Source organism: Urocampus carinirostris, chromosome 10, assembly GCF_059441175.1.
Source record: "Urocampus carinirostris isolate Australia breed hairy pipefish chromosome 10, RoL_Ucar_1.0, whole genome shotgun sequence".
Taxonomy (NCBI): domain Eukaryota; kingdom Metazoa; phylum Chordata; class Actinopteri; order Syngnathiformes; family Syngnathidae; genus Urocampus; species Urocampus carinirostris.
Genome location: NC_142358.1, coordinates 9276648 through 9304273, shown reverse-complemented (window position 1 = coordinate 9304273; position 27626 = coordinate 9276648). Strand labels below are relative to the sequence as shown.

At 41.9% G+C, this 27626-nt stretch overlaps 1 protein-coding gene across 2 annotated transcripts in view; it reads left to right on the top strand.

Annotated features, from left to right (window-relative positions):
• fchsd2 (FCH and double SH3 domains 2) overlaps positions 1 to 10721 on the top strand; it is a 70098-nt gene extending 59377 nt beyond the window's left edge. For both annotated transcript variants that reach the window (XM_088345478.1, XM_088345477.1), the window contains 3 exons: positions 4653 to 4845; positions 4944 to 5035; positions 6166 to 10721. In XM_088345478.1, the coding sequence (XP_088201604.1) occupies positions 4653 to 4845; positions 4944 to 5035; positions 6166 to 6258 (378 nt within the window). In that variant the 3' untranslated portion in view covers positions 6259 to 10721. The remainder of the gene's footprint in view (positions 1 to 4652; positions 4846 to 4943; positions 5036 to 6165) is intronic.
• The last annotated feature ends 16905 nt before the right edge of the window (positions 10722 to 27626 follow it).

The window sequence follows — 27626 nt, the reverse complement described above, 5'->3', positions numbered from 1 at the left end:
GCACATCACTTTCTTTTGCCTTTTTAGAGCTTTTGCAACGCCATCACTACCTACAGATCTTTTGCGAAAAAAAATCTATCCAAGGAGATTTGTTTCTGCCTCTCCTTCAAAATATTACAGAAGCGCATATAGCAAGTGTCTTGAGAGAGCTGTCCAGTTGCCACTTATTGTAGATTTTTTTTATCAACTAAAGCAGCAACTTCCTCCCATTTAGCCATCACCTCTCCAATCTCCATTTTAGACGCCAGCTTCTCTGGTTTGTCCTTCTCTTCACCGTTTTTTGCAATAGTAATCCAAAATGGCCCAAATTTGTTGCAACAAAGGGCTGGTTGAATTCTTCTGCTTTGTGATCAGCACTTGGCTTCCTGGTTGTGCTCCTTCACTCGGTCACTCACAGGAACACTATTATGTTCTTCTATTATTTCTGGCTTTGTTTTAACCGTCATCATTTTCCTTTTTTTTCTCAGACAGATTACCGTTTCCCTTTACAAAAAATCATGGCTAAGGTCACTTAAAGTCACAAAAAGGAGATGCTATAAAATGCGATTAAATAGATCAAAGTGAACCTGTTATGGAATATATGCACATTAACCCCTCGGTTATCACAGTTAATGGGCACTAGGACCACCCATGAAAAGTGAAAAATCGACATAGTAGCGTCGTACCTTCATAAAAGACCCAAAGGGAAAAAATTGACCTCCTTACCAACTGAGTGTATATGACTGTTACAAAATAATTCTAAATCTACAAATACAAACACAGAACACAGAATTGCAGTTGAATCAATTGTATTTATTATCGTACAACAGTCAAACAAAATTGAAAGGCCTCTCATTTCAGTGTAAGAAAGTGATTTAGAAAGCGGCTGGCTAGCTTCACGCTGGTATTGGCTATCTTTGGATTGAGCATGTCTCCGCGATGACTAAAATACAACCGTGCTGAATGTAGTCATTTTCCACAAGTTGTAGCTCCAGTTAACCCATTTCATGGGTAATTGATCTGGTCTTGGTGCGATACAGGCTCTGTAGGGAAGGCTGTTTGGTAGCTTAGCCATAGAAGTAGATAGAAAAGACCTGCAGCCAACCTATTGGCTTCTCTCCCGACGCTGCCTTAGTACCTTACCGGTCCAGATGACAAGCCACAGAGCACCCGCTGATGAATCATTTGCACTCTTCTGACTTTCCTTAGAGTTCCATTTAATTGATGAATATCCTTTTCATGTAACGAGCCACTAAAAGCCATCTGTCGCTATGCTTCCCCGTCTTTTCAGGTGGACACATTGGCTTGTGTGTCTGCCCTTCTGTTTGACTGACAGCAAACACCTGTCTATCACAGTCGTGCTCATAGACAGTCTCGCCATTCCAATGCACAAAGCCCTCCCTAACCTGCCTCGGTAAAAGCATTTGCCGTTACTGACTGCACAGAACACAATGCACGATATGTAATATCAATGATAATAACGACAATTCATTTCAAAATCTGTGAAGCAGTGATCCAGTGATAACCGAAGTGCAAAGTAGTGATGGATCATTGTACTCTACAAGTAAAGTATAAGGAAGGGAACACAATCAGGTGCTTCGTGGCGGTAGGTGTATGCGCAAACTGAACCGAGCTGATGGCCAGTGTTGGGCCTGTTACTTTAAAGAAGTAATTAGTTATAGTTACTTCTTCCAAAAAGGACTTCAGTTAGTAACTGAGTAAATCTATAGTGAAAGTAACTAGTTAGGCAGAGTAACTATTTCTGTTACTTTAAAAATAAGTTGTTGTATGTCAAATAATTTGAAGTTTTCTGAGCAAATACAAATAACCGCGCTGATGTCTTTGACCAGAGTTTACTTGTGAATTTTTTCCCGGCTTTTTAGCTAAGGCTCACTAAAAAGAGCTGACTCTTTCGGGCAGTTTTTGTTGCTTTAATCCCTTCATTACCAATTATTATGTAACATTATGCACTGAATGACTTGAAAAGGGGGAAAAAGTCAAAAATGGGGAAAGAAAAGGAAAAAACAAAACAATAAAACAAAAAGAGCGATGAAGAAGAAAACAGAATCAGCTTTTCCTTTTTTCTATAAACACATTAACTCTGAAAAACACAGGAGATATAGTTAAAATATTTATAAATCTACAAAAGAATGATAGAATACAAAACATTTTTTTTTCATAAATAACAAATTTAAAGTCAACAACACAGTATCCGGAAAAATGCTTATTGACCAATCACAAGAGAACAAAGGCGTCTCGTAGGGAACCAGTTGTTGACCGGTGGGTAGTCGGGTCAATGAGACGTTTCGTTTCTGAACGATACGAGTCGGGTGCTGTCAAATATAGGGCTCAAATTTCTCGCGACCCAGCCCTCATTCGCCCTTTCTTTCGGCACATTAGTAAATACTGTATTAGTAATCACTATCCAACTATATGGTAATCGCTATTTTGTATGATCCAAAAAGACGTGACGTAAACAACTCGTCAGAGAGTGGAAAACCGTGCCACTATAAACAACGTCAAATTTGTGGGGAAATGCCGCATTTGGCATTCTACAGCCAAAGTCACGCACCACTTTTGACTGCCACCAACGGTTACAATGTTGGATCGGCGGAAAAAAACAATTGATTAGATTACCCCGTTATTTTAAAAAATAACGCTGTTATTCTTAAAACTGCTGATTGTAGTGAGCATTCACGAGTGGCGAGCGGTCTCGACTGGTAGCCACTGGGACTGCGTGTGAACTGGATTTTCATGTAAAGTGAACAAGATTCAGAAAAACCCACGTATCGAAATTCTCGTGTGTAGAAGCGCTCGTAAAAAGAGGCACCACTGTTCCATATTACATGCATCAAATGTGGATTCAAAACATCACACAGATGCTTCAATTCTTCACTACTGGGGATTGTTTATAAGTCTTCAGGAGCTTATCCTCTGTGCCACCTTGTCCTTCATGAATGTTTGTGCTTTCTGTTAGCAAGACATTTCCCAACGCTGCATTAGAGCTGTTGTGCAGGTCTTTGATGAAAAGAAAACTGGCACAGCAATCACATCTCAGGGACTCTTATCTTGGGCATTGCCCCATTAGCACGACAGGAAGGAAACAGACTCACCACTCCCAGATGCCTGTAGACATAATACTCAACATACTGAAAGATTTGACGTTTGAAACATGTTTGGAAAAGCAGTCGTGTATAGCTGCATATTTTGAAAGCATGAGCTAAGGTCTACACTACGCATTTATTCAAAACAAAGGGAATCCATAACTTTAAAGTCCAAAATTCTCGTAAAACACTGAAAAGCCACGGTGTCCATAAATATATGTTTTTTGGGGCGGGTATGTTATGGCTCTGTTAAAAATTTGGGTTGCATAGCCCTGAAATAGTGGTTGGCAGTAAACTCATTCAATGCCAAACGTTTATCTCACATTGGAAGTGCGGTTGCCAGACAATTCTTATCAAAAGAAATCTTGAAGCCTCATCCATTTGAAAAAAAAAAGTATATTTCGAGCTTTTACCATTGTTTGGTAGGTTTCTTCAAAATACTAGTTTCCAAAAAACACCTTTTTGTGAAAGGTTGCATTTCTAACAGAACTTTGGTGCTTTTTTTGCATGAACTTGGCAAGAACTTTTCAGCGCCTGATGTTTCCGGTGATGTGATCATACGATTTTACTCACTTGGGGGCGCCAACACACTCTTAATCACTGTATTGAGGAAGCAACCCTAACCCTAACCCAAGTAAGAAGGGGCTCCTCGATGTTTGGTCAAAGATCTGATCAAAGCCATCCCTGACATCTCGTGGTGATTTATCATACCGAAACCTTTCCCAGAGGCTTGATAACCAGCAGCAAAGTCTTTAGAATAGTTAAAAACAAAACAAACAAAAAAACAATTTATTTTTACATTTTGGCACTCAAGGACGATGCTTCTGAAAACTTACTCAAACATTCTGACACTGAAGAAGTTAAAAGCTTCAATTCAGCCAACTCCCTTTCATCACATTTTTATGTATCATAGCATTGTAAATATTTTTTTATTTAGTTTGTTAGTTGATGGGTTTTCTTTGTGCTGTGCCCTAATACAAAGACACAAACTGCCACATTTGTGTAGGAGGACCCAATTGCAGGGAAGCCGGAATAGAAGCAGATGTGCTCAATAAAGAATAGGATTTATTAACAAAAATAATGAAAAACAAACAAAAATAAACCAGACCTCGAAATAACTAGCAAAGTGTCCATGCCATAAACAAAAAACAAACATGACATGGTAACAGAAGGCAGAATGGAAGTGCCGTGGAAATGGCAAGTGCAATGACCAGACGCAGTGTGCTGTCCAAGCAGTCAATCTAAAGTCTTCGGATAATTCGGGACAGCTGTGTGGCGATTGTATCCAGTTGCAGACAAGATTGGGAGAGGGTAGCGTACCAAAACCCTGATACAAACAAACAAACAAAACAACAAATACAGATTTCATATCAACAGCTTGTTACAGATTTTGTCAGTTCGTAATGTTTACCAAATGTTTTCCCCAGTTAGTAGTTTAATGAAACGGTAAGTGTAGGGATGAAAGCTTCATTTAAAAAAAATCTATATTTCCTTTACTGTAAAAAAATGAAACATGACAGTTTTTATCATCTAGTCTCATACTGCAGCCGCACTAATTTTCCCTTATAGATATCGCCCTCTGCAAAGCTGCCGTCATCTCTCCCACCTCTTCCGCTGTACGATCAGCCTCCCATTAGCCCTTTTACCAGCCCGGAGAGCTCTACGCCGCCATCTCTACCGCGCTCACCCTCTGCTGCAATCAACGGGGATCACAAGCTTCCACTTCCCGCCACATCATACAAGGCCCCCTTAACCACCAACAGTAAGCAACACAAGCAGCGACGTTCCTGCGGCAAAGTATAATGGCAGCCACAGCGATGAGCTTTTTATGCAAATGTTTTCTTTTGGTTTTTTCTGTAGATCAGAATTCTGGGAAGAGTCCAGTTTCACCTGGGTTTCAAACACCCCTGCCTCGATTCCCCCCTGAAGGAGGTCCAGGCAAACTACGACCTGTTAGTATACACACTACATAAAAACTTCAGTGTGAAACGCTCAAGGTTGACTACATTCTCCGATGGTTTTATTGCGGTTCCTATAATTAAAGAAAATTACTTGATGTTCCAAAAGGTTCCAAAAATACCTTGCTTTACAATATTTTTGACTGAGCTATCAAAAATATGAGAATAGAAATGAATTTAATAGAATAGAACCTTGTTTGCAACGAGATTTGACATGGCACTCCAGGATAAGCAAGACAAACACATGATAAAGACTAAAAAGAGAAACATTAGATTTAAGGATTCATTGGCAAAAATCTTAACAAAGTAGTGTTCGGAGTCCGGCCCGAATTCTAAGTGCAATTTTCTTTTATTATAATAGAAGTGCATCGTAACTATAGTGCAACTAAATGGCAATTGTAATGACATTTTGACATGTAAAAGAATGATCGGTTAAATTGGCAAAAAATGAAACATGTTGGTGGTCATGTTTTATTATTATGTTAAACATATTGTAAGGCACGGCGGCGCAGTGGTTAGCGCTTGTGCGGCACAGTTCATGTCATGGGAACCTGTCGTGGGTTCAAATCCAGCTCCAGACTTTCTGTGCGGAGTTTGTATGTTCTCCCCGTGCTTGCGTGGGTTTCCTCTGGGCACTCCGGTTTCCTCCCACATTCCAAAGACATGCATTTCAGGTGAATTGGCCGGTCCAAATTGTCCCTAGGTGTGAATGAGCGAATGAGTTGTCTGTCCCTGTGTGCCCTGCGATTGGCTGGCAACCAGTTCAGGGTGTCCCCTGCCCACTGCCCGATGATTGCTGGGATGGGCTCCAGCCCCCCCGCGACCCTACTGAGGATAAGCGGTACGGCTAATGAGATGAGATGAGATATTGTAAGGCTTATCGTATGCTATAGTATCACTCCAGTTTTCATAATATTCTTTGTCATTGAGACAATTTGGTCTTTTACAACAGACAAAAAACGTAAGGAAAAAAAAACACATATTGAACTTGATTCTCACACACAGAAGTCATCTCAAATGTTTTTTGACATTTGATGTCCTCTCTTTAGATCTGCAATGGTCTCATCTGACATGAACTACAAAGGCCAACCAAAACCTAACAACGTTCTGTTCTTGCATCTCAGGTGCGCGCAGCTCCTCCACCACCCAAACAGCAATCTCGCCGACAACACGGAAAGAGTGACAAGACTGAGGAGGTGGAGATCACGTTGGTGTAACTGAGACACAAAACAGCAGTCGGTCAAACGCACTCTCCAATATATAATAAACCGATGGCGGCCTGTATCTACTGACCTTAAATGAACTGAAGAAACGGAACTGAACGTCATCAAGAAAGCCCGGCTTTGACTCAAGCAAGCTCCCTGTTGTCTTTTATTCCCAAATTGCATAAGAGGGAAATAAAAGAGTGCGGGGGAGACTAGTAAGATTGCCTCTGATTTGGCTTCCTAATGAAGACCAGCAGGAGTCTCCCCGACGCTCCTTCTGCGCCATCACTCCCACCTCCTTCCAGTTTTGCCTTAAAACCTCACCTCATCAGGCGAAGCTTACCGAAAAGTGGGATGTAAAGGAAGCTTGCAAAGGGAACGAGTGTTGGACGAGACTTTCTGACCTTGTTATGCTTCCAAATCAGATCTTTTACAAATAGCGGATTAAGGAGAAAATTTGTACCGTCATTCGGTCAATGAGTTCGAACTATTCATTAGAAGATCAGGTTTTAGGGTCTTCAGTTGCAAACCTAATCAGGTTTCGTGTGCTATCTTTTTCTCAATTATCGTCAATTTGAAACTGAAAAGCGAGGACGGCCTTTTCCAGCCCGCTTTCAAATCGGAGGCCTAGCGAAAGTGGGACTCTGCTAGCATTGTCATCCGAGTGCTCATTGAAAGAAATGACACATCAGTTCCCCAAATTCAAAAGCCCTAAGCCAAAACTTTGCACTTGGGTCCTCAAGGGCCATATGTCCTGCATCGTTTTTCAAGTTTGTTAGGTGATACAAATTATCAGCTCAGTAACAAGCTGGCTGGGGTATTTTAAAAATCCTGGTGATTGGAATCACCTGTATTGGCAGAGAAACCTCAAAATCCAGGCAGGACATACTCCGGTCGAGGACCGGAGTGTCCAGGGCTGTCTTAAGCTGTTAAAATGTTGACGTTCCACTGCAGAAAAAGACATTTTGAGAACATTTTTAGCAAATGGAGGTCTTAATTCTTAGCCTATTGCAAGGTTGAATTTCTTTTTAGCAGCGGATTAGACAAAACGCAGATAAAGCAGACCTGGGAAATCCTGTCCTCCAGGGCTGCATGTCTTGCATGGTTTTTGAGGTTTCTCTGCTCCAACACAGGCAATTCCAATCAACAGGATCCTTAACAAGCTCCTGCTGCTTGCTACTAAGCTGATAATTCGTATCACCTGAGTTTAAGAGGAGAAACCTCCAACATCATGCAGGACATGTGGACCTCTTGGACTGGAGTGCCCAGGTCTGTTCTAAAGTCATTATTGCAGTTACCGAAGCCCTGTTTAGCCTAAAAAGAATGAGAATTTGTCGTTCAGTTCTTGTTACCCTCCGCGACGTTTGTATTATGTGTATTAGTACAGTACATTACTGTTGTTGTAGGAACGTATGCACGGAGTTTCATATTACAGGATTCGGCTGACTGAACATGTTATGTTATCCCCAAAGGGTATTTTACACATAGCCAGGAGTAGGACTGGGAAGTAGGAATGGTAGGAAACGAGAAATGGAAAAGGGAAAGGAGAGGCTGGACCCTCCCTTTTTTTATTTGCTGACTGTTGATTGGCAGTAAGTGCGACACTGTATGAGAGCATGTTTAATCACTAAATCATACTTGCTCTCACATATCTGTAAAACATCATACACATGCACAACTGTACTCATACCCATGCACCAACACTTATACGCTCTTATACATACTACGATACTATCATACACACTACTATATGCTTTCACACATATAACTATACTCTCATACATCCATGTTTCTGTTGTAAAACAGATACTACTTTACTCTCTCACCTATACACCTACACTCTCTCACACGTACTACCATACAGAGAGCAACTCAAGTTTGACGTCGAACTGTACAACATATACACACAGAACAGTTTAGATCACCTCGGTTACCAAAGGTACCCAGAGAAAAACAACACTGAGAGTTGAGGTGATCATTTCACTAGGTGTGAAAAAAACTCTATAGTAATATCAATTTTAATTGTGTGTGATAAAGAAGAGTAATATAAGTGAGAGAGTATAATAGTGTGAGAGTCTATACTTGTGTGTGTTTGGAAGTATAGTAGTGTGTGTGAGAGTCTATATTAGTGGGTGTGAGAGAGTATAGTATTTTGTGTTGGCGTATGGTAGTACGTGTGTAAAAGCATAGTAAAGCCAGTATGAGAGTATAGTAGTATGTGTGAGATAGTATGGTAGTGTGTATGAGAGTATATTAGTATGTGTACGCGGATCAGTGTGAATCGCCTTGGTTACTAAAAGTACCCAAAGTAAAACAACACAGAGAATTGAGGTGATTATTATACTACATGTTAATAAACCAAGTAGCAATTTTAATGATGTTAAATAATGAACAGTAAAGTGTGTCTGAGAGGGTATAGTAAGGAGTGTGTATGAAAAAGTATAGTCGCACGCATGAGAGTATATTAGTGTGGATGTGTATAGTAGTGCATGGGTATGACTGTGTCGGTATGAGAGAATCGTTGTGCATTTGCGACAGTATGATGTGATATGTAAGAGCAAGTATAATTTACTTCTCAAGTAGCCTCTCATAACCCGGTGGCTGTTTGTATTCACATAAGAAAACCGTATGCAGTTATGTTACAGTAAACACACGCGCTCTATCTTGTTTTTATCACCGCCATTTGCAACACTGTTATAAGCACCTAAAAACGAATTTGTTATTGAAATTGTAATTTTTCAAGCGGACAGTATTTCTCGGATCGAGGTCTATTGCGTTGTTGAATGCTCAGTTATAGATCAACAGGATCAGCAAGATCTGTCGTTTTCGTACATTTATTTGACAATCTTTATGTTTGCATCAAGCATTCATCATTCTGTGTTAAATATTGAAAAGATGCAAATGATATTCTAATTTCAGTTCTTTGGGCTTCTTACTCCAGATTTTTTAATAAATACCCTTCAAGCCTTTAAGTCTTTGCCAAGTGGCAGCGTAGCACTATTGTTTATTTATTCATCCACTGCAATCAAATGACACCTCTGTCCGAGAGACGATGGAGAGGTCGGAAACTGGCTTTTTTGTTTCTGAAGTTTCTTATTTTTACTTTGAAAGACAGTGAGGCATTGTAAGTAAAAAAGAATGTGAACTTACGAGATAAACTATGTGGATTTTTTTCCTTTTTTGGAGGGTTTAGTTGTTTTCAGTTTTGCACCAGAGTGATTGTTTCTTGAAGGACATTGCCGTGAAAATCTGAATATGCAGAATTAACATGAAACGTTCTCTTAAAATTGTATTTTCTAGTAACAGGTCCACATTTATGTTTTTGGGGCATAACAACTGCAAAAAACTGTACCCCATTTGTTGGAAAAGTTGCTTACTTTATGTGTACTTTTTACTAGGCAAATAAGAAAAAGCAAACTTAAATAGTAAATGGTAGATTTTGTCACTCAATTTGGATAGTGTTTTTCTTATTTTACTTAATCGATGTTTTAAATGGGATGGAAAATTTTTTGGGTGGCATTCAAAATAAGGTTTTTCAAATGCCTTTTTTTTAAAACAATTTAAAAAATATATAGTTGAAATGCTGGGTGTTCCAAAAGTCACATTTTGTCCTACCATTGACTTTTGCTCGTTCAACAAAGGATGGTCCGTAGACAGTTTTATTTGACATAGTCAACTTTTGGGGAATCTGATTCTCAAGAAGTTCATGTGGCTTCTCAGTACCCCATATGCGAGTTTTGTGCTTTGAACTGCCATTTATGAGGAAAGTCGCCTCAAAAAAGCCAGTCATCAAATCTGTCATCTTCCATCTTCAACAAACTGGTTTATCAGTGTCCTTCAACTGATGGACTAACTGTAGCTTGTAAGGTGTCATGTGCAGTCATCTTAAGACACACCAAACAGTTGTTTTAGGACACTGAAGTTTCCTTCTGGCACTTCTGATTGATTTACTAGGGCATCGCTGGAAAGCAGTTCGAACCTCTTCAATCACGCCCTTTAAAGTCGAGGGGTTTCCCGTTCTTTTAGCTGGGCATAAGCACCCATCCATTATGGATTGCCATCTCACTATCTTACTCTACACTTTCATCTCTGGTGGCTCCTTTCTAAATTTTCTGCCAAATTCTCGTTGAACGACAGTCCTTAATTCAGTTTTTGCAAATTCAATGCACAAAATACCTTTTCTGTTTAATTGAACGCCATAACTGAGTCTAAAAAGAAATGTAAAAAAAAAACAATAGCCTTACAAAAAACTTTAAACTCTAAAACGGCACTACTTTGAACGTACTACCACATATAGTTATGGAGTTATGGGGACTCCAAATACGTCCAAGATTTTTGGAACGCTCTATAGTTCAAAATAATACTAGTGAAATGTTACAAATGTTACCAATTGAATTTAAAGATATATAATCATTACTATGACATTTAATTTTCACTCAAAATAGCGGCATATTGTTTTTTCAGTGAGCAAATGGTCAGAACTACTGGGAATGGGAAAACTGTTAGCCACTACCTTTACCATCAAAATATAACAAAATACTTATTTTTCATTGTATCAAGTTATGAGCATCCGTTCTGATTTTGAGTTCTTCTTACACATTGGAATAAGTTACAGTATTGAATCCAAAAGGTGTGTCCCTAGTACTGTTATTTGTAATCCAGATCACAATCTTAATAAGTGTGGTCTAGGCGACAATGACAGCGGCTTCTTGATTTCTCTGAGATCTTTAGTTATTTTATGATGTTGAAACTTGTTTTGAAGTTTTTCGTTTACGTCAGTGGCTCTCTGAATCCTCTTTCTTACCGTCTCATTCTGTTGTGACGCTTTGAGTTTGTATTGTATAAAATAGTTTTTATCAAATCTTACTCCCTTATTTGAGTTGTCCTTTTTTTTGCCCTTCTGCCCAGTAATTTGATTTTTGTTCAATTATTATATCGCTCACTCGACCAGTGTGGGACTTTCTTTGAATTATATTTAAAAATGTTGAAACCACTGGCCTTTGCTGTAGTTGGACTGTTGCCATGGTGACAAATATAGAGACAGATTTCTCTCTACATATGATTATCGGCTGTACTATAAGCTACATTTGTGTACAGATGTTAATTAATAAAATAATACTGAAAAAGAAAATTGCTTTTTTATTTGCATTCGTGCCACCTGTACTAAATATGTCAAGTTAAGTCATGTTTATATACATAGCACAGGGGTCGGCAACCCGAAATGTTGAAAGAGCCATATTGGAAAAAAAAATCAAATTAGTCTGGAGCCACAATTTTTTTTAAATGCCCTAAATACGCCTCATAAAGAATGAACACATGTTACCAATATTAGCATACTATCAAAATGTGTCATGATTACTCATTACACTCACCTGTGCCCGCTCGTTTGGCGCCAGCTGCTGCTGGTTACATGATTTGTTCCACCTCATATTTAAGCTCTGCGCTCTCACTCACCCTTGGTCAGTCTGCAGTGAACCTCTGTTTACACAAGGCAAGCATTTTTTACTCTGACTCCCGTCGGTCCCGTTTAGTCACCCATTTGTCTCCTGCTACTGTCCGTTTTTTGACCCCCGTCCCGACTAACGACACGGTTTTGACCACCACGTTCTGATCTCCCGTCCTGGGTAACGACCCATTTTTCCCCGTTCGACCACGCTACAAGCTCCCGCTCCGGAAGATCCACTTCCCCATTTCGAACGCGCTCCGATCCCGTGAGCGGCTTGCTTCCCTCGTCCCGCAAGCACCGGAACGCTGCCGCTGATTTTTCCTCTATACAGTCCATCCGGAAAGTATTCACAGCGCTTCACTTTTTCCACATTTTGTTATGTTACAGCCTCATTACAAATTGTATTAATTTAATCTCTTATCTCAAAATTCTACACAAAATACTCCATTATGACAACGTGAAAACGTTTTTTTTTAACTTTTTTTGAATTTATTAAAAATAGAAAACTAAGAAATCACATTTACATAAGTATTCCCAGCCTTTGCTTAATACTTTGTTGATCCTCCTTTGGCAGCAAATACAGCCTCAAGTCTTTTTGAATATGATCCCACAAGTTTAGCACACCTATCTTTAGGCAGTTTTGCCCATTCTTCTTTGCAATCAGTCTCAAGCTCAATCAGGTTGGATGGGAGACGTTTGTGCACAGCCATTTTCAGATCTCTCCAGAGATGTTCGATCGGATTCAAGTCTGGACTCTGGCTGGGCCACTCCAGGACATTCACAGAGTGGTTCTGAAACCAATCTTTTGAGATCTTGGCTGTGTGCTTTGGGTCGTTGTCCTGCTGAAAAATGAACCTTCGCCCCAGCCTGAGGTCAAGAGCGCTCTGGAGCAGGTTTTCATCCAGGATATCTCTATATATTGCTGCATTCATTTTATCTTCTATCCTGACTAGTCTGCCAGTTCCTGCTGCTGAAAAACATCCCCACAGCATGATGCTGCCACCACCATGCTTCACTGTAGGGATGGTATTGGCCTGGTGATGAGCGGTGCCTGGTTTCCTCCAAACATGGCGCCTGGCATTCACACCAAAGAGTTCAATCTTTGTCTCATCAGACCAGAGAATTTTGTTTCTCATGGTCTGAGAGTCATTCAGGTGCTTTTTGGAAAATTCCAGACGGGCTTCCATGTTCCTTTTACTAAGGAGTGGCTTTCGTCTGGCTACTCTACCATACAGGCCTGATTGGTGGATTGCTGCAGAGATGGTTGTCCTTCAGGAAGGCTCTCCTCTCTCCACAGAGGAACGCTGGAGCTCTGACAGAGTGACCATCGGGTTCTTGGTCACCTCCCTGACTAAGGCCCTTCTTCCCCGATCGCTCAGTTTAGAAGGCCGGCCAGCTCTAGGAAGAGTCCTGGTGGTTCCAAATGTCTTCCATTTACGAATAATGGAGGCCACTATGCTCATTGGGACCTTCAAAGCAGCAAACATTTTTCTGTATCCTTCCCCAGATTTGTGCCTCAAGACAATCCTGTCTCGCAGGTCGACAGACAGTACTTTTGACTTCATGCTTGGTGTTTGTGCTCTGACATGCACACTCAACTGTGGGACCTTATATAGACAGGTGTGTGCCTTTCCAAATCATGTCCAATCAACTGAATTTACTGCAGGTGGACTCCAATTAAGCTGTAGAAAGATCTCAAGGATGATCAGTGGAAAAAAGATGCACCTGAGCTCAATTTTGAGCTTCATGGCAAAGGCTTTGAATACTTATGTAATTGTGATTTCTTAGTTTTCTATTTTTAATAAATTCAAAAAAAGGAAAAAAAAACGTTTTCACATTGTCATGATGGAGTATTTTGTGTAGAATTTTGAAATAAGAGATTAAGTTAATACAATTTGGAATGAGGCTGTAACAAAACAAAATGTGGAAAAAGTGAAGCGCTGTGAATACTTTCCGGATGCACTGTATCTCATTATACTTGTGAGTAACGTAATGCATCTGGGTCCTCCTCCTGTTCTGTTCTTGACAAAATGACTAAGTTGCAGCTCATCCTGAGAAGAATGATGCACTACGTGACTGTTGTAAGACACTGCCTCAAGTTTAACTATTACAATATTAATGAATTACAGTATGTTTCATTGCTTTGATAAAATTAAAGAAATGCATTAAAGAAATCCAATTTTTAATGCCATTTTTATTTTCAGGATTACAAAAAATCAATAAAATACTGTGCATAATAATCCCCTTATCTGGGCAACAAAAAAGTGCAATAAAACGCAGCATGCGTTCATAAAAATAAAATAGCCGCCTTTTGAAAAGGTTAAGAAAATAAAATCACACCAATTTAATCACACAGTTTAAGTTTGATATATGTGCAGTTATTTTTCTCTTTTTACTTTTTGGGGTCCATCGCCGATCACTCACATGCCTGGCATATGACGCTGCCCCTTTAAAAGGTGTGCAACTTGGGCTTGCACAACACGGATATAACACAGGCGATATGGGAGCGAGAAAAAGACCCAAAGGAGAGATGTGCCAATGTTTTGCATTGCATCTACATTCTCCAGGCAGAAGTTCAAGCCTGAGAGCCATGACTCCACGTCACAATATATGACTTTTCTGCGTCCGAGGCGACAACCCGTGTTGTTAGAACCCGACACCAGTGAGAGAGCGGCTGTCACTTCCTACCTGTGAATTCGCACCAACTGATCGTTCCTCTCGTCTCATAGATACAGACCTCAAAGCAAGCTCTGCTTGACTCCCTCCCTCCTTCAAGCGTTACAGAAAGAGACTTGTTTGTCTCTTCGCATGTCTCAGCATCCATGTAAAATATTTTTTTCACTATGTCACTTGAGGACCTGCGACATTTTGTTTCTGTACTTTATACTAAATGCTTATGCACTGCGCAAAATGCACTGTGTTGAGGCTAAATGTATAAAAAAACACTCTGCCACAGAGAACGCCACTGCCCCTTAGTGTAGTGGAGGTGCAATTGCACTTAAGTCAGGTAAAGTTATAAAAAAGTTCCCCAAAGTCAAACGTTTGCGCCCCCTTTAAGGGAGCCTCGCACCCCACTATTTGAGAACCACTGACCTACAACAACATTGTTTCTTTTCATCTACTGGCCATACCCAGTAAGGAGACTAATGTACAACAGGCTTGTGTACACCATTAAATCATTGTTGTCGCTTAACCAAGAAATAATAATACTAAAGGCTAAGTAATAGATTACAAAAAAAAGATTTGATTTGCAGGATCTGTATTAATCCTTAATTGTGTGGAATGATTCTTGAAATGGTTTCTAAGAATGTTACGGAAGACAGCACAATAAATTGAATTGATGCTGAAAGATTTTGTTAGATAATCACCTTTATCTCGAAAGTTGTTATTTATGACATCTGAGCCCTTTTAGTGTTACCTGTGGTGCTCTGCAGGGTTCAGTACTTGGCCCCCTTCTTTTCAGCATTTGCACGCTTCCATTAGGTGATATTATTCGCAAGTATAATATCAGTTTCCATTGCTACCCAAATGACACTCAACTATATCTTCCGATCGAGAAATCTGCCACTCTAACCTGGAAATTTGGAGGCCTACCTCACTGAGATAAAAGAATGGACGTCACTCAACTTCTTGCGCCTTAACTCTGAAAAGACCGAAATGTTAGTTATTTGTCCATCTAAATGCCGTGACTTGTTCTCAAAAACTGCTCTGAACATTAAAAAAATTAATATCACCCAGAGTGACTCAGTGAAAAATGTAGGTGTCATATTTGACCCCAATCTGTCCCTTCAAACACACGTGAGAATATTACTAGAACAGCTTTCTTCCATATTCGCAACATTGCTAAAATTCGTCCTCTCAGTCCGATGCGGAGATTATAATTCACGCGTTTGTTACTTCCCGTCTCGATTACTGTAATGCACTACTCTCCGGTCTCCCGAAGTCCAAAATCAAGAGCCTTCAGCTGGTACAAAATGCTGCAGCGAGGCTTTTAATTAAGACAAGAAAGTTTGATCACATTACCCCGATTTTAGCTAACCTGCATTGGCTCCAATGTTATCTTAAGATGTGATTTTAAGGTTCTGTTGGTGGTATATAAAATCATGCATGGACCTGCTCCCTCTTAATTTCACCCCATGTTCCGGTCCGGAGCCTTCGCTCTGAAAACGCTGGTCTACTAGTGATCCCAAGAGCCAAAAAGAGATCTGCAGGTTCGAGAGCGTTCTCCATCCGGGCCCCGGTGCTGTGGAATGCTCTTCCCTCTGAGATTCGATATTCAACCTCAGTGGAAATGTTTAAATCTAAGCTTAAAACACACTTCTACTCTATAGCATATGAATAAACTATATTTTATGTTGATAATATGTGTATTAATTGCCCTCATGTTCGTTTCAGATTAGGGGATGGTGTCACAATGGTCTGTAGTTTGCAATAGTCCTTGATCTGTGCAGCCCTTTAAGAATCTTTGTGATTAAGTGCTAAACAAATAAACGTGACTTGACTCTACTTAACAGATAAAATCTCTATTTCTCCAGAATTTCTACAGTATTGTCCAAGAAAATTAGAATATAAAATAGAAATTATATATAAAATTAGAATATAGTTTTATTATAATATTTATTATGATATATAATTCTTATTACATATTCCACATATTACCGCCTACTAGTATATTTTTTCACGATATGCATATAATTTGAGATGGGATATTTCTGATTTTACCACAATCAGCAACATTAAAATAAGACTTTTAGTTAAATGACAATGAATCCAGAATGTATGACATTTTATTGCATTACAGAAATTAATTAACTTTTTCAACTATTATAATTTTCTGATGCAATCCTGTTGATGAAAGGCAACATTTAACATTGTTTCTTAAAAATACGTCGTTTCCGACATCATAGAGCATTTCAGGTTACATTTCAGAACATATTTATTTAATCGTGAAAGTATGTTCGGTAAAGGACAACGAGTGGGGTTTTAACACGAATTAGACGGAAGATGTCGCTACATAGCTACTCAACATAGACAAAAAGGCAAAGCTGTACACATATAAATGAGCTTGTATCTTATTGAATATTGTTTCCTTTGTCAACATAATCTATTATCATCACTAGTCCGGCACATTAAAATGCTGATTTGACTACTGCACCAGTGTGCCCGTGGTTAGTCTTAATTAAAACATTAAGAGCACAATATATTGAATAAGCAGTGTTGGGCACGTTACTTTAAAGGTGGTGTCCATAACTTCAAAAATATTCTACTGACTGACGCCATCTTTTGGCTGAAATCATTATTGCAGCCCCTGTCATCAACGGCACCACCAGGAAGGTGGCGGCGCACCCCACTATAAACATATTTGGCTACCGCGTTTTCCAAAATATTGTTAGATTGTTGTAACATCAGTTATGGTTCTTAGTTTTGGTTCGCAAGTCTCCCAATCATGCCACACCTATGAAAAACTTCTGGAGGCGCCGCATGCACGTACGTGTCTCTCTCAAACGTGCTCGAATAAACTATTTTTTTGATAACTTTGGAGTTTGTGGTTGGTATTTGGTTTGGACTTAGGTGAAACAGTTCTGTTCTTATTTTCAACAATTTCATCCTCGGATCAATAAAAACAACCAGCACGCGCATGAAATCACTCGCCACCCCGTACTTCCCCTTAGGAATTTCAAATTTTCTGAGTTGATATTAAACACCTCCGTGACGTCTTTGACTGGAATTTACTAGTAGAGATGGAAATGCAGACTATTATTGGAAAAGCCTTTTTTCGGCTAGGCTATCGGAGCAAAGAAAGAAAAGACAATAAAACATATAGTAACTAAAGGAAAAAGAGAGATGATACAAATCATTTTGATCTATTTCTAGCTTAACAAAATTCAAGCCAACAACAGAGATCCCCCAAAATGCTTATTGACCAATCTCAACAGTAAAAGAGCGTCTCAGAAGGGAAAAAGCTGTTGATTGGTGGGAGCCGGCTCAAAAAAAAGTTTCGTTCGCGACATTCACGACATCACTGGTGGCTCACAATTTTCACGTTTTGTTAAAACAGTACTGTAGTTGTAATCATTATCTCACTAAATGTTAGTTGCTATCTCATACCTGTCAACCTCCACGGCTCCATGCCCTTACAAACTGTCGTATTTTCCCTTACAAAATACAAAATAATCTTACACCATATTTTTTTTTCAAACGTGTTTATTTATGTAGTTTAACATGTTATATTGTACATGTGTTTCGTTATATCATATATATTGTTAATTAAAATTTTGTTTTGGGATCCAGAGTTGCTCGACATGAAGCAGTTTTATTATAAAAAAAAGTCAAAAATTAAGTAGTTTGGACGTTCATTGTAGAAGGACAAAATATATGCAAATATAATTAAGTAGAATAATATGTTTTCTTATTCAAATTATGAATTCATTTTCTGCATAAATTATTGTTGGTAATATACTCATTAAAGGGATAACCACAAACCTGTCTTTTTTCATTTTCTAATTTCATACTTCTTTTTTTTCTTAACTTCTTTATACAACATAATAATTCGTATTATAATCCATCAAAGCAAATGAGCCCTTTGAGAGCCGGCTCTCTTGAATGAGTTGAGCCGAAAAAGCCGGTTCTCTAAAAAGAGACAGACTTCTTTTCACTACATAAAACCGCTCGCTTCGTTTGCAACGAAAAAAACCATACCGAGATAGAGGCTACCGCGACAAACTCGTTTGACTTGATTGATTTGCATACCTGTCAACCTCCACAGCTCCATGCCCGTACAAACTGTCGTATTTTCCCTTACGAAATACAAAATAATCTTACACCATTTTTTTTTCCGGAATGATGCATGATGGGAAATCCCCAGGCGGCAGACGCATGCGCACAGTAGCGTCAAACCGCTTGCTTCGTTTGCAACAAAAAAAAAAACGATACCGAGATGGAGGCTACCGCGGCGAACTCGTTAGACTTGATTGATTTGCCGTTTCGTCATAGATGGTACCCATAATTGACAAATTTGCGTTTTTCCGTACAGATTTTATTGTACGTCGTACACGTCTTAAAATGCATAATAAATGTACTTTGTACGGCAAAGACGTACAGGTTGACAGGTATGCTATCTTGAATAGCGATACGATCCGGAAAGACGTGACGTAAACCACACGGAGGAAACCGGAAAACCGCGCCACTGAAAACGGCGTCAGGTATGCGGTGACACGCTGCCCTTAACATTCTGCAGCCAAAGTAACGCAACGTTTTGACCGTCGGTAACAGTAACGGTGTTGTAACAGCATAAGTAATTAGTTAGATTACCCCACTACTTAAAAACCGTTACGTTACAGCGTTATTTAAAATGGCGCCATTCCCAACACTGAATGAGGCACAATCATATTTGGTTTGAAAAACTGTTTTATTAGAAGTTATGAATTGTAAGCAGAAATTGTTGAGGATATGTCAGAGTGTGCAGTTTCCTCGTGCGTGAGAAGATAAGCAGGACATTGTGGTTCAGCCTTTAAGCATATTTATTTCTCAACAGCAAGCAAACAAGAACACGGCTCCATTCAGTACAACATGGCAATCTACAATTAGCAAAACGAAATGTGGTGCGTGCGTAATGACGTCACATAATGGAAAACGTCTTACCGCAATATCACGAGTAAGAGCGCTATTAAATTGACATAGCTTAACAGAAATATTAAAAATACAGATTTTGGGCACAAGTTGAAACTGTAGTGGGTTTTACATAATTATCCCACGGAACCATTGTTTAGTTAGTGAGTTCCTAGGGGGACTCTTAATTTGGCCGGCTCGAGCCGCTCTCTTGTTTTGTTTTGTTATTGCAAGTTCAAATGTCATTAAAGCAGCTTTCGTTGGCACCTTCTTTTGACACTCCGCCTACGACTCCTGTCTCAGCTCGCTACATTGGTGACCCCGACATTAGTCTCGTGGAAGTTTCCGAGGCCGTGCATAATACTGAGCATACCGACATGGCATACGCGCCCGTTCTCAAGCTCCCCGAGTTCTGGGAGTCATCGGCGTTAACATGGTTCGCACAAGCAGAGGCTCAATTCGCCCTGAGCGGAATCACTGATGATGACTCTCGCTATTACCACGTGGTGTCTGCTCTGGGGAGCTCAACTGCAGCCAGAGCGGTGAGTTTCATCACATCCCCTCCTGAACTGGATAAATATAAGGGACTGAAGGCATATCTCCTCAGAATCTTTGAACTGTCGCGTTCTGAGCGTGCTCGACGCCTCCTTGCTATTCAGGGCTTAGGAGACAGTAAGCCATCGGATCACATGGAAATGATGTTAAACTTGCTTGGCACCGAAGAGCCAAATTTTCTTTTCACTGAACTTTTTCTGCGTCACATGCCGCCGCATGTCCAGACGGCGCTTGCGAATACATCCATTACAGATCCGCGTGCACTGGCAGAGGAAGCGGACCGGTTTTTCCTGGCCACACATAGATACACACATGAGGTGCTGGCCCCTACATGCACCTACACACCATCAAGTGCGACGCCCCCAGCCAGCAAGGCACGCACGGCCACTGACGATCAGAATGTGTCAGGTCTGTGTTACTACCATGCACGTTTTGGGCCCAGGGCCAAGAAGTGCCGTCCCCCTTGCACCTCCAACGCGACGGGAAACTTCAAGGCCTGCACTCTGTAGCGGCCGTGAGTGCAGGCGCAAGAAACCGGCTACTGTTCATCCGGGACGCCATCTCCGGCCAAAAGTTCTTGTGTGACACCGGCGCCCAGAGGAGCGTCCTCCCTGCCACTGTGGACGATGTGGGGGGGGAACACATGGACCTCCATTAACTTCTGCCAATGACACCCCCATCCGCACATACGGGACACGGACAGTGGACGTGTGTTTTGGGGGTTAGCAGTTTACATGGGACTTTGTCACTGCGGATATTGCTTTTCCTCTTCTCGGTGCAGATTTTCTGTGTGCCAATGGATTACTCGTCGATGTGAAAAATGGCCGCCTCGTTGACGCATTGAATTTCTCCTCTCTCGCGTGTGTCCGCGACAAAGGGATTTTTGAGGGTCTGTCCAGCTCTCTCTTGGACGGTGATATTTACCACCGGCTCCTCGCTGAGTTCCCCAGTCTGGCGAAGCCCACCTTCTCAGCCTCCACGACCAGACATGGGGTTGAGCACCACATTGAAACCAAGGGCCCCCCTGTTCATGCCAGGGCCCGACGACTCAATCCAGAAAGACTGGCAGCTGCTAAATCCGAATTTGCTGACATGGAACGTCTCGGCATCATTCGCCGATCAGACAGCCCCTGGGCCTCTCCACTACACATGGTCCCGAAACCAGGCGGTGGCTGGCGCCCATGCGGGGACTATCGCCGCCTTAACGGGGCTACCACGCCCGACTGTTACCCAGTCCCGCACATTCAAGACTTCTCTGCACACCTGGCGGGCAAACTTCTCTTTTCCAAGGTGGACCTAGTGCGGGGATACCACCAACTGCCAGTGCATCCCTCAGATATACCGAAGACGGCCGTGATAACTCCATTTGGGTTGTTCGAATTTCTCAGGATGCCGTTCGGACTGAAAAATGCCGCTCAGTCCTTCCAAAGGCTGATGGATTCAGTGCTCAGGGACATGCCTTTTGTGTTCGTCTACCTGGACGACGTCCTTGTTGCCAGCTCCTCAGAAGAGGAACACTTGGAGCACCTCAGAGACCTCTTCACCAAGCTCAGTCAGCATGGCCTGATTATAAATCCCGCGAAATGTGTTTTTGGCGTACCCTCCATCCACTTCCTCGGGCATCTCATCACCAAGGATGGGGCTTCCCCCCTACCGTCTAAGGTAGAGGCCGTCTCCACCTTTCCTCAGCCGCCAACAGCACGGGGCCTCAGGGAGTTTCTCGGCATGGTGACATTCTACCATAGGTTTATTCGCCGAGCCGCTGATGTCATGCGCCCACTCTACGAGGCCCTCAAGGGTAGGTCACCCAATCAAGCTGTTGAATGGACCGCTGAGAGGACCAAGGCATTCGAGGACACAAAAACCGCGCTGTGCCGGGCAGCCATGCTGGCTCACCCAGCCCCCGTAGCCCCAGTCGCACTGACTACAGACGCATCAGACCTAGCAGTGGGTGCCGTGTTCGAGCAGTGGGTTGACAATGCTTGGCAGCCACTCGCCTTTTTTAGTTGCCAGCTGGTCCCCAGAGAACGTAAATACAGTGCATTCGACAGAGAACTACTTGCCATCTGGTTGGCGATTCGCCACTTCCGTTTCATCTTGGAGGGCCGTGAGTTCATCGTCTTTGTTGATCATAAGCCTCTTACGTTCTCCATGTCCAAGACGTCCGAACCGTGGTCCGCCCGCCAGCAGCGCCAGCTGTCATTCATATCGGAATACACGACTGACATCAGGCACATTGCTGGGAAGTCCAACGTGGTTGTGGATTGCCTGTCCAGAGCATCAGCGTTGTGCAATTGGGGCTTGATTGTTCCAGTATGAGTGTGGACCAGGCTTCTGATAACGGCATCCAAACGCTCAAGAGCTCAGACACTGGTTTGCGGCTGGAGGAGGTTGCGGTCGGAGACTCAGGGGCCAAGCTTTGTTGTGACCTCTCCATGGGTTGGCCTAGGCCGCTTGTCCCTGCTGGCTGGCGTTGGGCTGTTTTTGAGTCAATACACGGCCTGTCTCATCCTGGCAGGAAAGCATCCATTAAGCTAGTGGCCCAGAAGTTTGTGTGGAAAGGGATGAGAAAGGACGTCCGGGACTGGGTCGACTCATGCGTGGCATGTCAACGCGCCAAAGTGCACCGTCACATCAAGGCCCCATTGGTACCATTCGCCATCCCCGAACGGAAGTTTGACCACGTTAACATTGACCTGGTGGGCCCACTGCCCCCTTCACACGGTTTCACTTACCTCCTGACGATGGTGGATAGGACGACCCGTTGGCCTGAAGCAGTTCCGCTGACTTCCACCTCAGCTGTCGATGTGGCCCGGGCGTTCATCGGCACATGGGTCGACCGTTTTGGACCCCCTGCAGATTTCTCATCTGACAGGGGCGCACAGTTCACCTCCGAGGTGTGGAACACGGTTGCCGAGAGCCTGGGAGTCAAACTTCACCGCACCACTGCCTACCACCCCCAGGCTAACGGGTTGTGCGAGCGGTTCCACCACTCGATGAAAGCGGCCCTGCGCGCCAGCCTGACCGATGGGGACTGGGTCGATAAGCTACCCTGGGTCATGCTGGGACTGAGCACCGCTCCCAAAGAGGACCTTCAGTGCTCTTCAGCTGAGTTGGTTTACGGTCAAGTGCTGCGGGTGCCAGGTGATTTCATCCCAGACCCAACGACACCCTGGGCTGCATCCAGGGAGAAGTCCATCTTGCAGGGCACTGCAGGAGCGTTTGTGCCTATCCCCACATCGCGACACGGCAGGCCAGTTTCACGGGTTCCCTCCAACCTGCGCTCGGCTGGTTTTGTTTTCATTCGCCACGATGCCCACCGCGGACCATTGCGCCCTCCTTATGATGGACCGTTTAAGGTCCTGCAGCATGGTGACAAGACCATGGTCGTGGACATTGGTGGTAGGCCAGAGACTGTCTCCGTGGACAGGGTTAAGTCTGCCCACATGGATATGTCCAAGCCATTGGAACTGGCCCAAGCCCCACGGCGCGGCCGTCCTCCTGCGACACGACCCTCCGGCCCCGTGGGTACCCACTCTGACCCTCCGCCCCCAGCACCTGTGGGCTCTCCAACTGAGTCCACAAGCTCTCACCCCCCCGCTGGTCCAGCTCCTTGTACCCGCAGTGGCCGGGTCAGCGTCCCAACCAGGCACAGAGACTTTGACTATGGGTGAATTCTGGGGGGGCTTGTGTAGTGGGTTTTACATAATTCACCCACGGAACCATTGTTTAGTTAGTGAGTTCCTAGGGGGACTCTTAATTCGGCCGGCTCGAGCCGCTCTCTTGTTTTGTTTTGTTATTGCAAGTTCAAATGTCATTAAAGCAGCTTTCGTTGGCACCTTCTTTTGACACTCCGCCTACGACTCCCGTCTCAGCTCGCTACAAAACACGTTTTTCTCATTAAAGATGATAAAGTGCAAGTCAAAAATATACTAATGTGGAAAAGAACAGACATGTAATAAACGTTATGCAATGTCTAAAATTGAGAGAAGGGAAATTATTGTCAGATATGTGGTTGGTAAAGAATGTACGAGTAGACAGAGGACAGTGCTAGCGGCTATTTGGATCCACGAAAATTACCCACATGGTTTCCTTTCATAAGTTTGAACACAATCAATCTGTTGAACAGCGACTTTTTAACTTGGATAAACACTAACTCATGAGTTAAAAGTACTTTTCATAATTTGCTACAGTTAACATGTGCAAAAGTGAGTAAAAAACACAATTTGACATGAGTACACAGTTGCTAAAACCATATTTACTTACTTTTTATTTTATATACTGTATATTTCCACAAAAATTCAGCTAATTACATGTGCCACATGAAGAGGGGTCTGCAATTTAGCAAATTATAAAATACATCCTCAACCCCTTTTAACTCAATACACTTTAAACCTTATATTTGAGTACATTCATTCAATCATTCATTTAGAACAGTGTTTCTTGAACTTTTTGAGCCTAGGCACCATTAGTCGAAAATGTTTAAAATTCCAGTCACCGGTTTTATTTTGTTTCAAAGGGACAGTGTGTAATAGTTAGTGCCCCCTATCGGTACCAAAAACTTTCATCATGTAAAAAAAAACACATTGCTTTGAATGTGAATCCCTCAACCACTAGGTTCATAGGGGCAACATTTCCTGTGGTGTGTTTTGGACAAGTACAGTCTGGTGGCGCCCATCCTTTTCTTGCCAAACAAATATTCTCAGGAAAAAATACATGAAGATGTTAATTTTTATTTGCAAAAAATCATAGGCCGAAATATTTGTATTTCTTTTACACAGTGGAATCTTCACTTCAGCCGGTGACTTTGTTTGGCATCCTGTCGCTACGCTGTGTGCTGTGTATTGCTGACCATTGCTCATACCCGATAACACCGTGCCAGCTAGTGGTCAAATATTACTCATTGGGGCTTTACAGCTAGAATTAACATGTTTAATACGGGGGTGTTAATTTTTGTGGCTCAGGACGTAATGGAAGTTATTAATTTTAGTTGAGAATTTTGCAATCATTTTGGATCTTTTTGACCTGTTTTCAAGTGTTACTACATTATGAACCTTTTTAACAAAATAACACTTAAAAAAGGCAAAATGATGAATACATTTTTTATACTAAATTCTAATTTGCAAGATTTATACTTTTTTTTTTATTATTCTTTTGCAGAGCAACTTTAACTAGCTTAATCAAACAATAAGTTATTAGATATACTGTTCTACCTCATAAGCAAAAAATATATATATTAACAATAATTATCTGCTGCATGAATGTTACAGTTACCAGGCTGGTCAGTGGAAGAAAGCAGTGGGATGTTTTGTTGTTTTCTTGCAAAGATAAAATTGGGTTATGTCCCGCGGCACACAAGACAAGGTCTCACGACACAGTGGTTAAAATACACTGATTCAGAAATTCTACAGTGCATACTGCCTGAATATGTCCCACTGATAATCATATCATCACTGTTATGTGTTATTTTTAGTTATTTGCCTTTATGGAATGTTAACGACCCAATTATGGGTTTTTTTAATAGAATGACCCAAATTTTGGGGTTGTCTTAAAATACCGTATATTTTGGACTACGAGCTGCTACTTTTTTGCTACATTTTAAACACCTCAGATTTGAATACGGAGCAGCTCATTATTTTTTTTTGTGATGGCAGTAAGGAAAACAGCGAGCTGCACTTTTACCTATCGCATGCGCTCTGGAAAAATTTATCACACCTTTCAAGAGAAATGAGTCTATGCTTTTGCATACATAATTTATACAATCCATAAAAGGAGCGAAACGGGAAGTTTAACAGTACTTCATTAAATATGTGCAACATACTGTCACGACCAGAACAGAAGTAGGACCCAGATGCATAACGTTACTCACAAGTTTATTGAAATATAGAGGAAAGGCAGCGTCAGCGATCAGATGCTCGCTGGACGCGGGAAGCAAGCCGAATGCGGAAGTGGATCTTCCGGAGCGGGAGATCATAGCGTAGTAGACAGAAAAAAGGCGTTAGCCGGGACGGGAGATCAGAACTTGGTCAGGGTAAAACAAATGGGTCGTTAGCTGGGACGGGAGATCAGAACGTGGTTGGGGTAAAAAAAACGGGTTGTAGCAGGAGACAAACGGGGAAAACGGGTGACAAAATGGGATTGACGGGAGTCAGACTCATAAATGGACGGGGAACCAATCAGGTAACCAGCAGCAGCTGGCGCCAAACAAGCGGGCACAAGTGAGTGTAATGAGTTATCATGACACATACTCCCATTTTTCAACTTTTTTACCTACAGATCAAGTTCTCAATTTATACATCCAGTAGTGGAAGTCATCTATCAAATAAGCTACACTTCTCTTTTTGTATCATCTACATCAGGGGTCAGCGACCTTTTTGGTTTGGAGTGCCACTCTCAAATTTCCGTGTAAATCAGTGTGCCACACCAAGATTAATGACTCGCAGAACATTTTTTTTATAACTAGCAGAGCTGTCATTTTACACCAGTCCAAACATACAACATGAAAATACATTGAGGAAAGCACGGTGGCTGAGTGGTTAGCCCGTCCGCGTCACAGTTCTGAGGTCATGAGATCAAACCTTCCTGTTTGGAGTTTGCATGTTCTCCCCGTGCTTGTGTGGGTTCCCTCCGGACACACCAGTTTCCTCCCATATTCCAAAAACATGCATGTCAGGTTAGTTGGCGGGTCCAAATTATCCCTAGGTTTGAATGAGCGAGTGAGTTGTCTGTCCCTGTGTGCTCTGCGACTGGCTGGCAACCAGTTCAGGGTGTCCCCTGCCCACTGCCGGAAGATAGCTGGGATGGGCTCAAGCACCCCCGCGACTCTACTGAGGATAAGGGGTGCAGATAATGGAGGGATGGATGGATGAATATACATCAAAATCGTATAACTTATAATTTATTTTCAACTGTTCTTGTTCATCAATAAACTAAAAAAATGAGCGAATGAGTGAGCAAGATGTGGAAATGCCTGCAGACTTCCATGACTTCGACTTTTTACCACAAAAATCAACCAGAATCAACCATTCTTCATCAACAATGAATTACAATAAAAAAACAAGCTATATGGACAGCTACCATACCATTCATCAATTAAATCTTATTGTAGAAAATATCAAGAAATAACAGCAGCAAGGCAGAAGGCTACTTGAAAATAAGTGCAACAGAAATAACCACTAAACAGCAGCACCCACGCACACACACACGTGCGCCTCTTTAATATATTCACCATCAGTAAATGGGTTTCCATGCTTTGCTATGCAGTGAACAATTTGATAACTAGTGTTTTTTGCAGTGAAAATGTTTCCAGGGTCCGTGTTTGTTTGTCGTACCCGTACAGCGCGTTTTAACGTCTCCGTCTCGTCAGACTCATTCTTGAATTCATGTTCATGTTTCGTCTCTTAATGACATTTAGCACTTGACGTGTGAGGTACAACGCTCTCGAAGCATAATGCACAAATACGGTCATTTTTTTGCAAAAAGCCACAGTCATCCGTCCATGCTGGCTGGAAAGGACGATTTTTTTTTTTGCTGGAGGAGCTGTCATGATTCATTCATTTATCGCACGCCGGTGTTTCTGTGGCTGGGTTAAAACACAGATCTCCCCTGTGCGAGGCGCCGCGCATACACACAGAGTACTTCCGCGCCGTGTTGTTTAGGGACAGTAAAGCCCCTAAACAACACGCCGCACAACTGAAAATGTCGAAAATTTAGGTAAAAATGTGCATTTTTCAAAAATAATTATATTATTTTTATTATTTTGCCGTGCGCT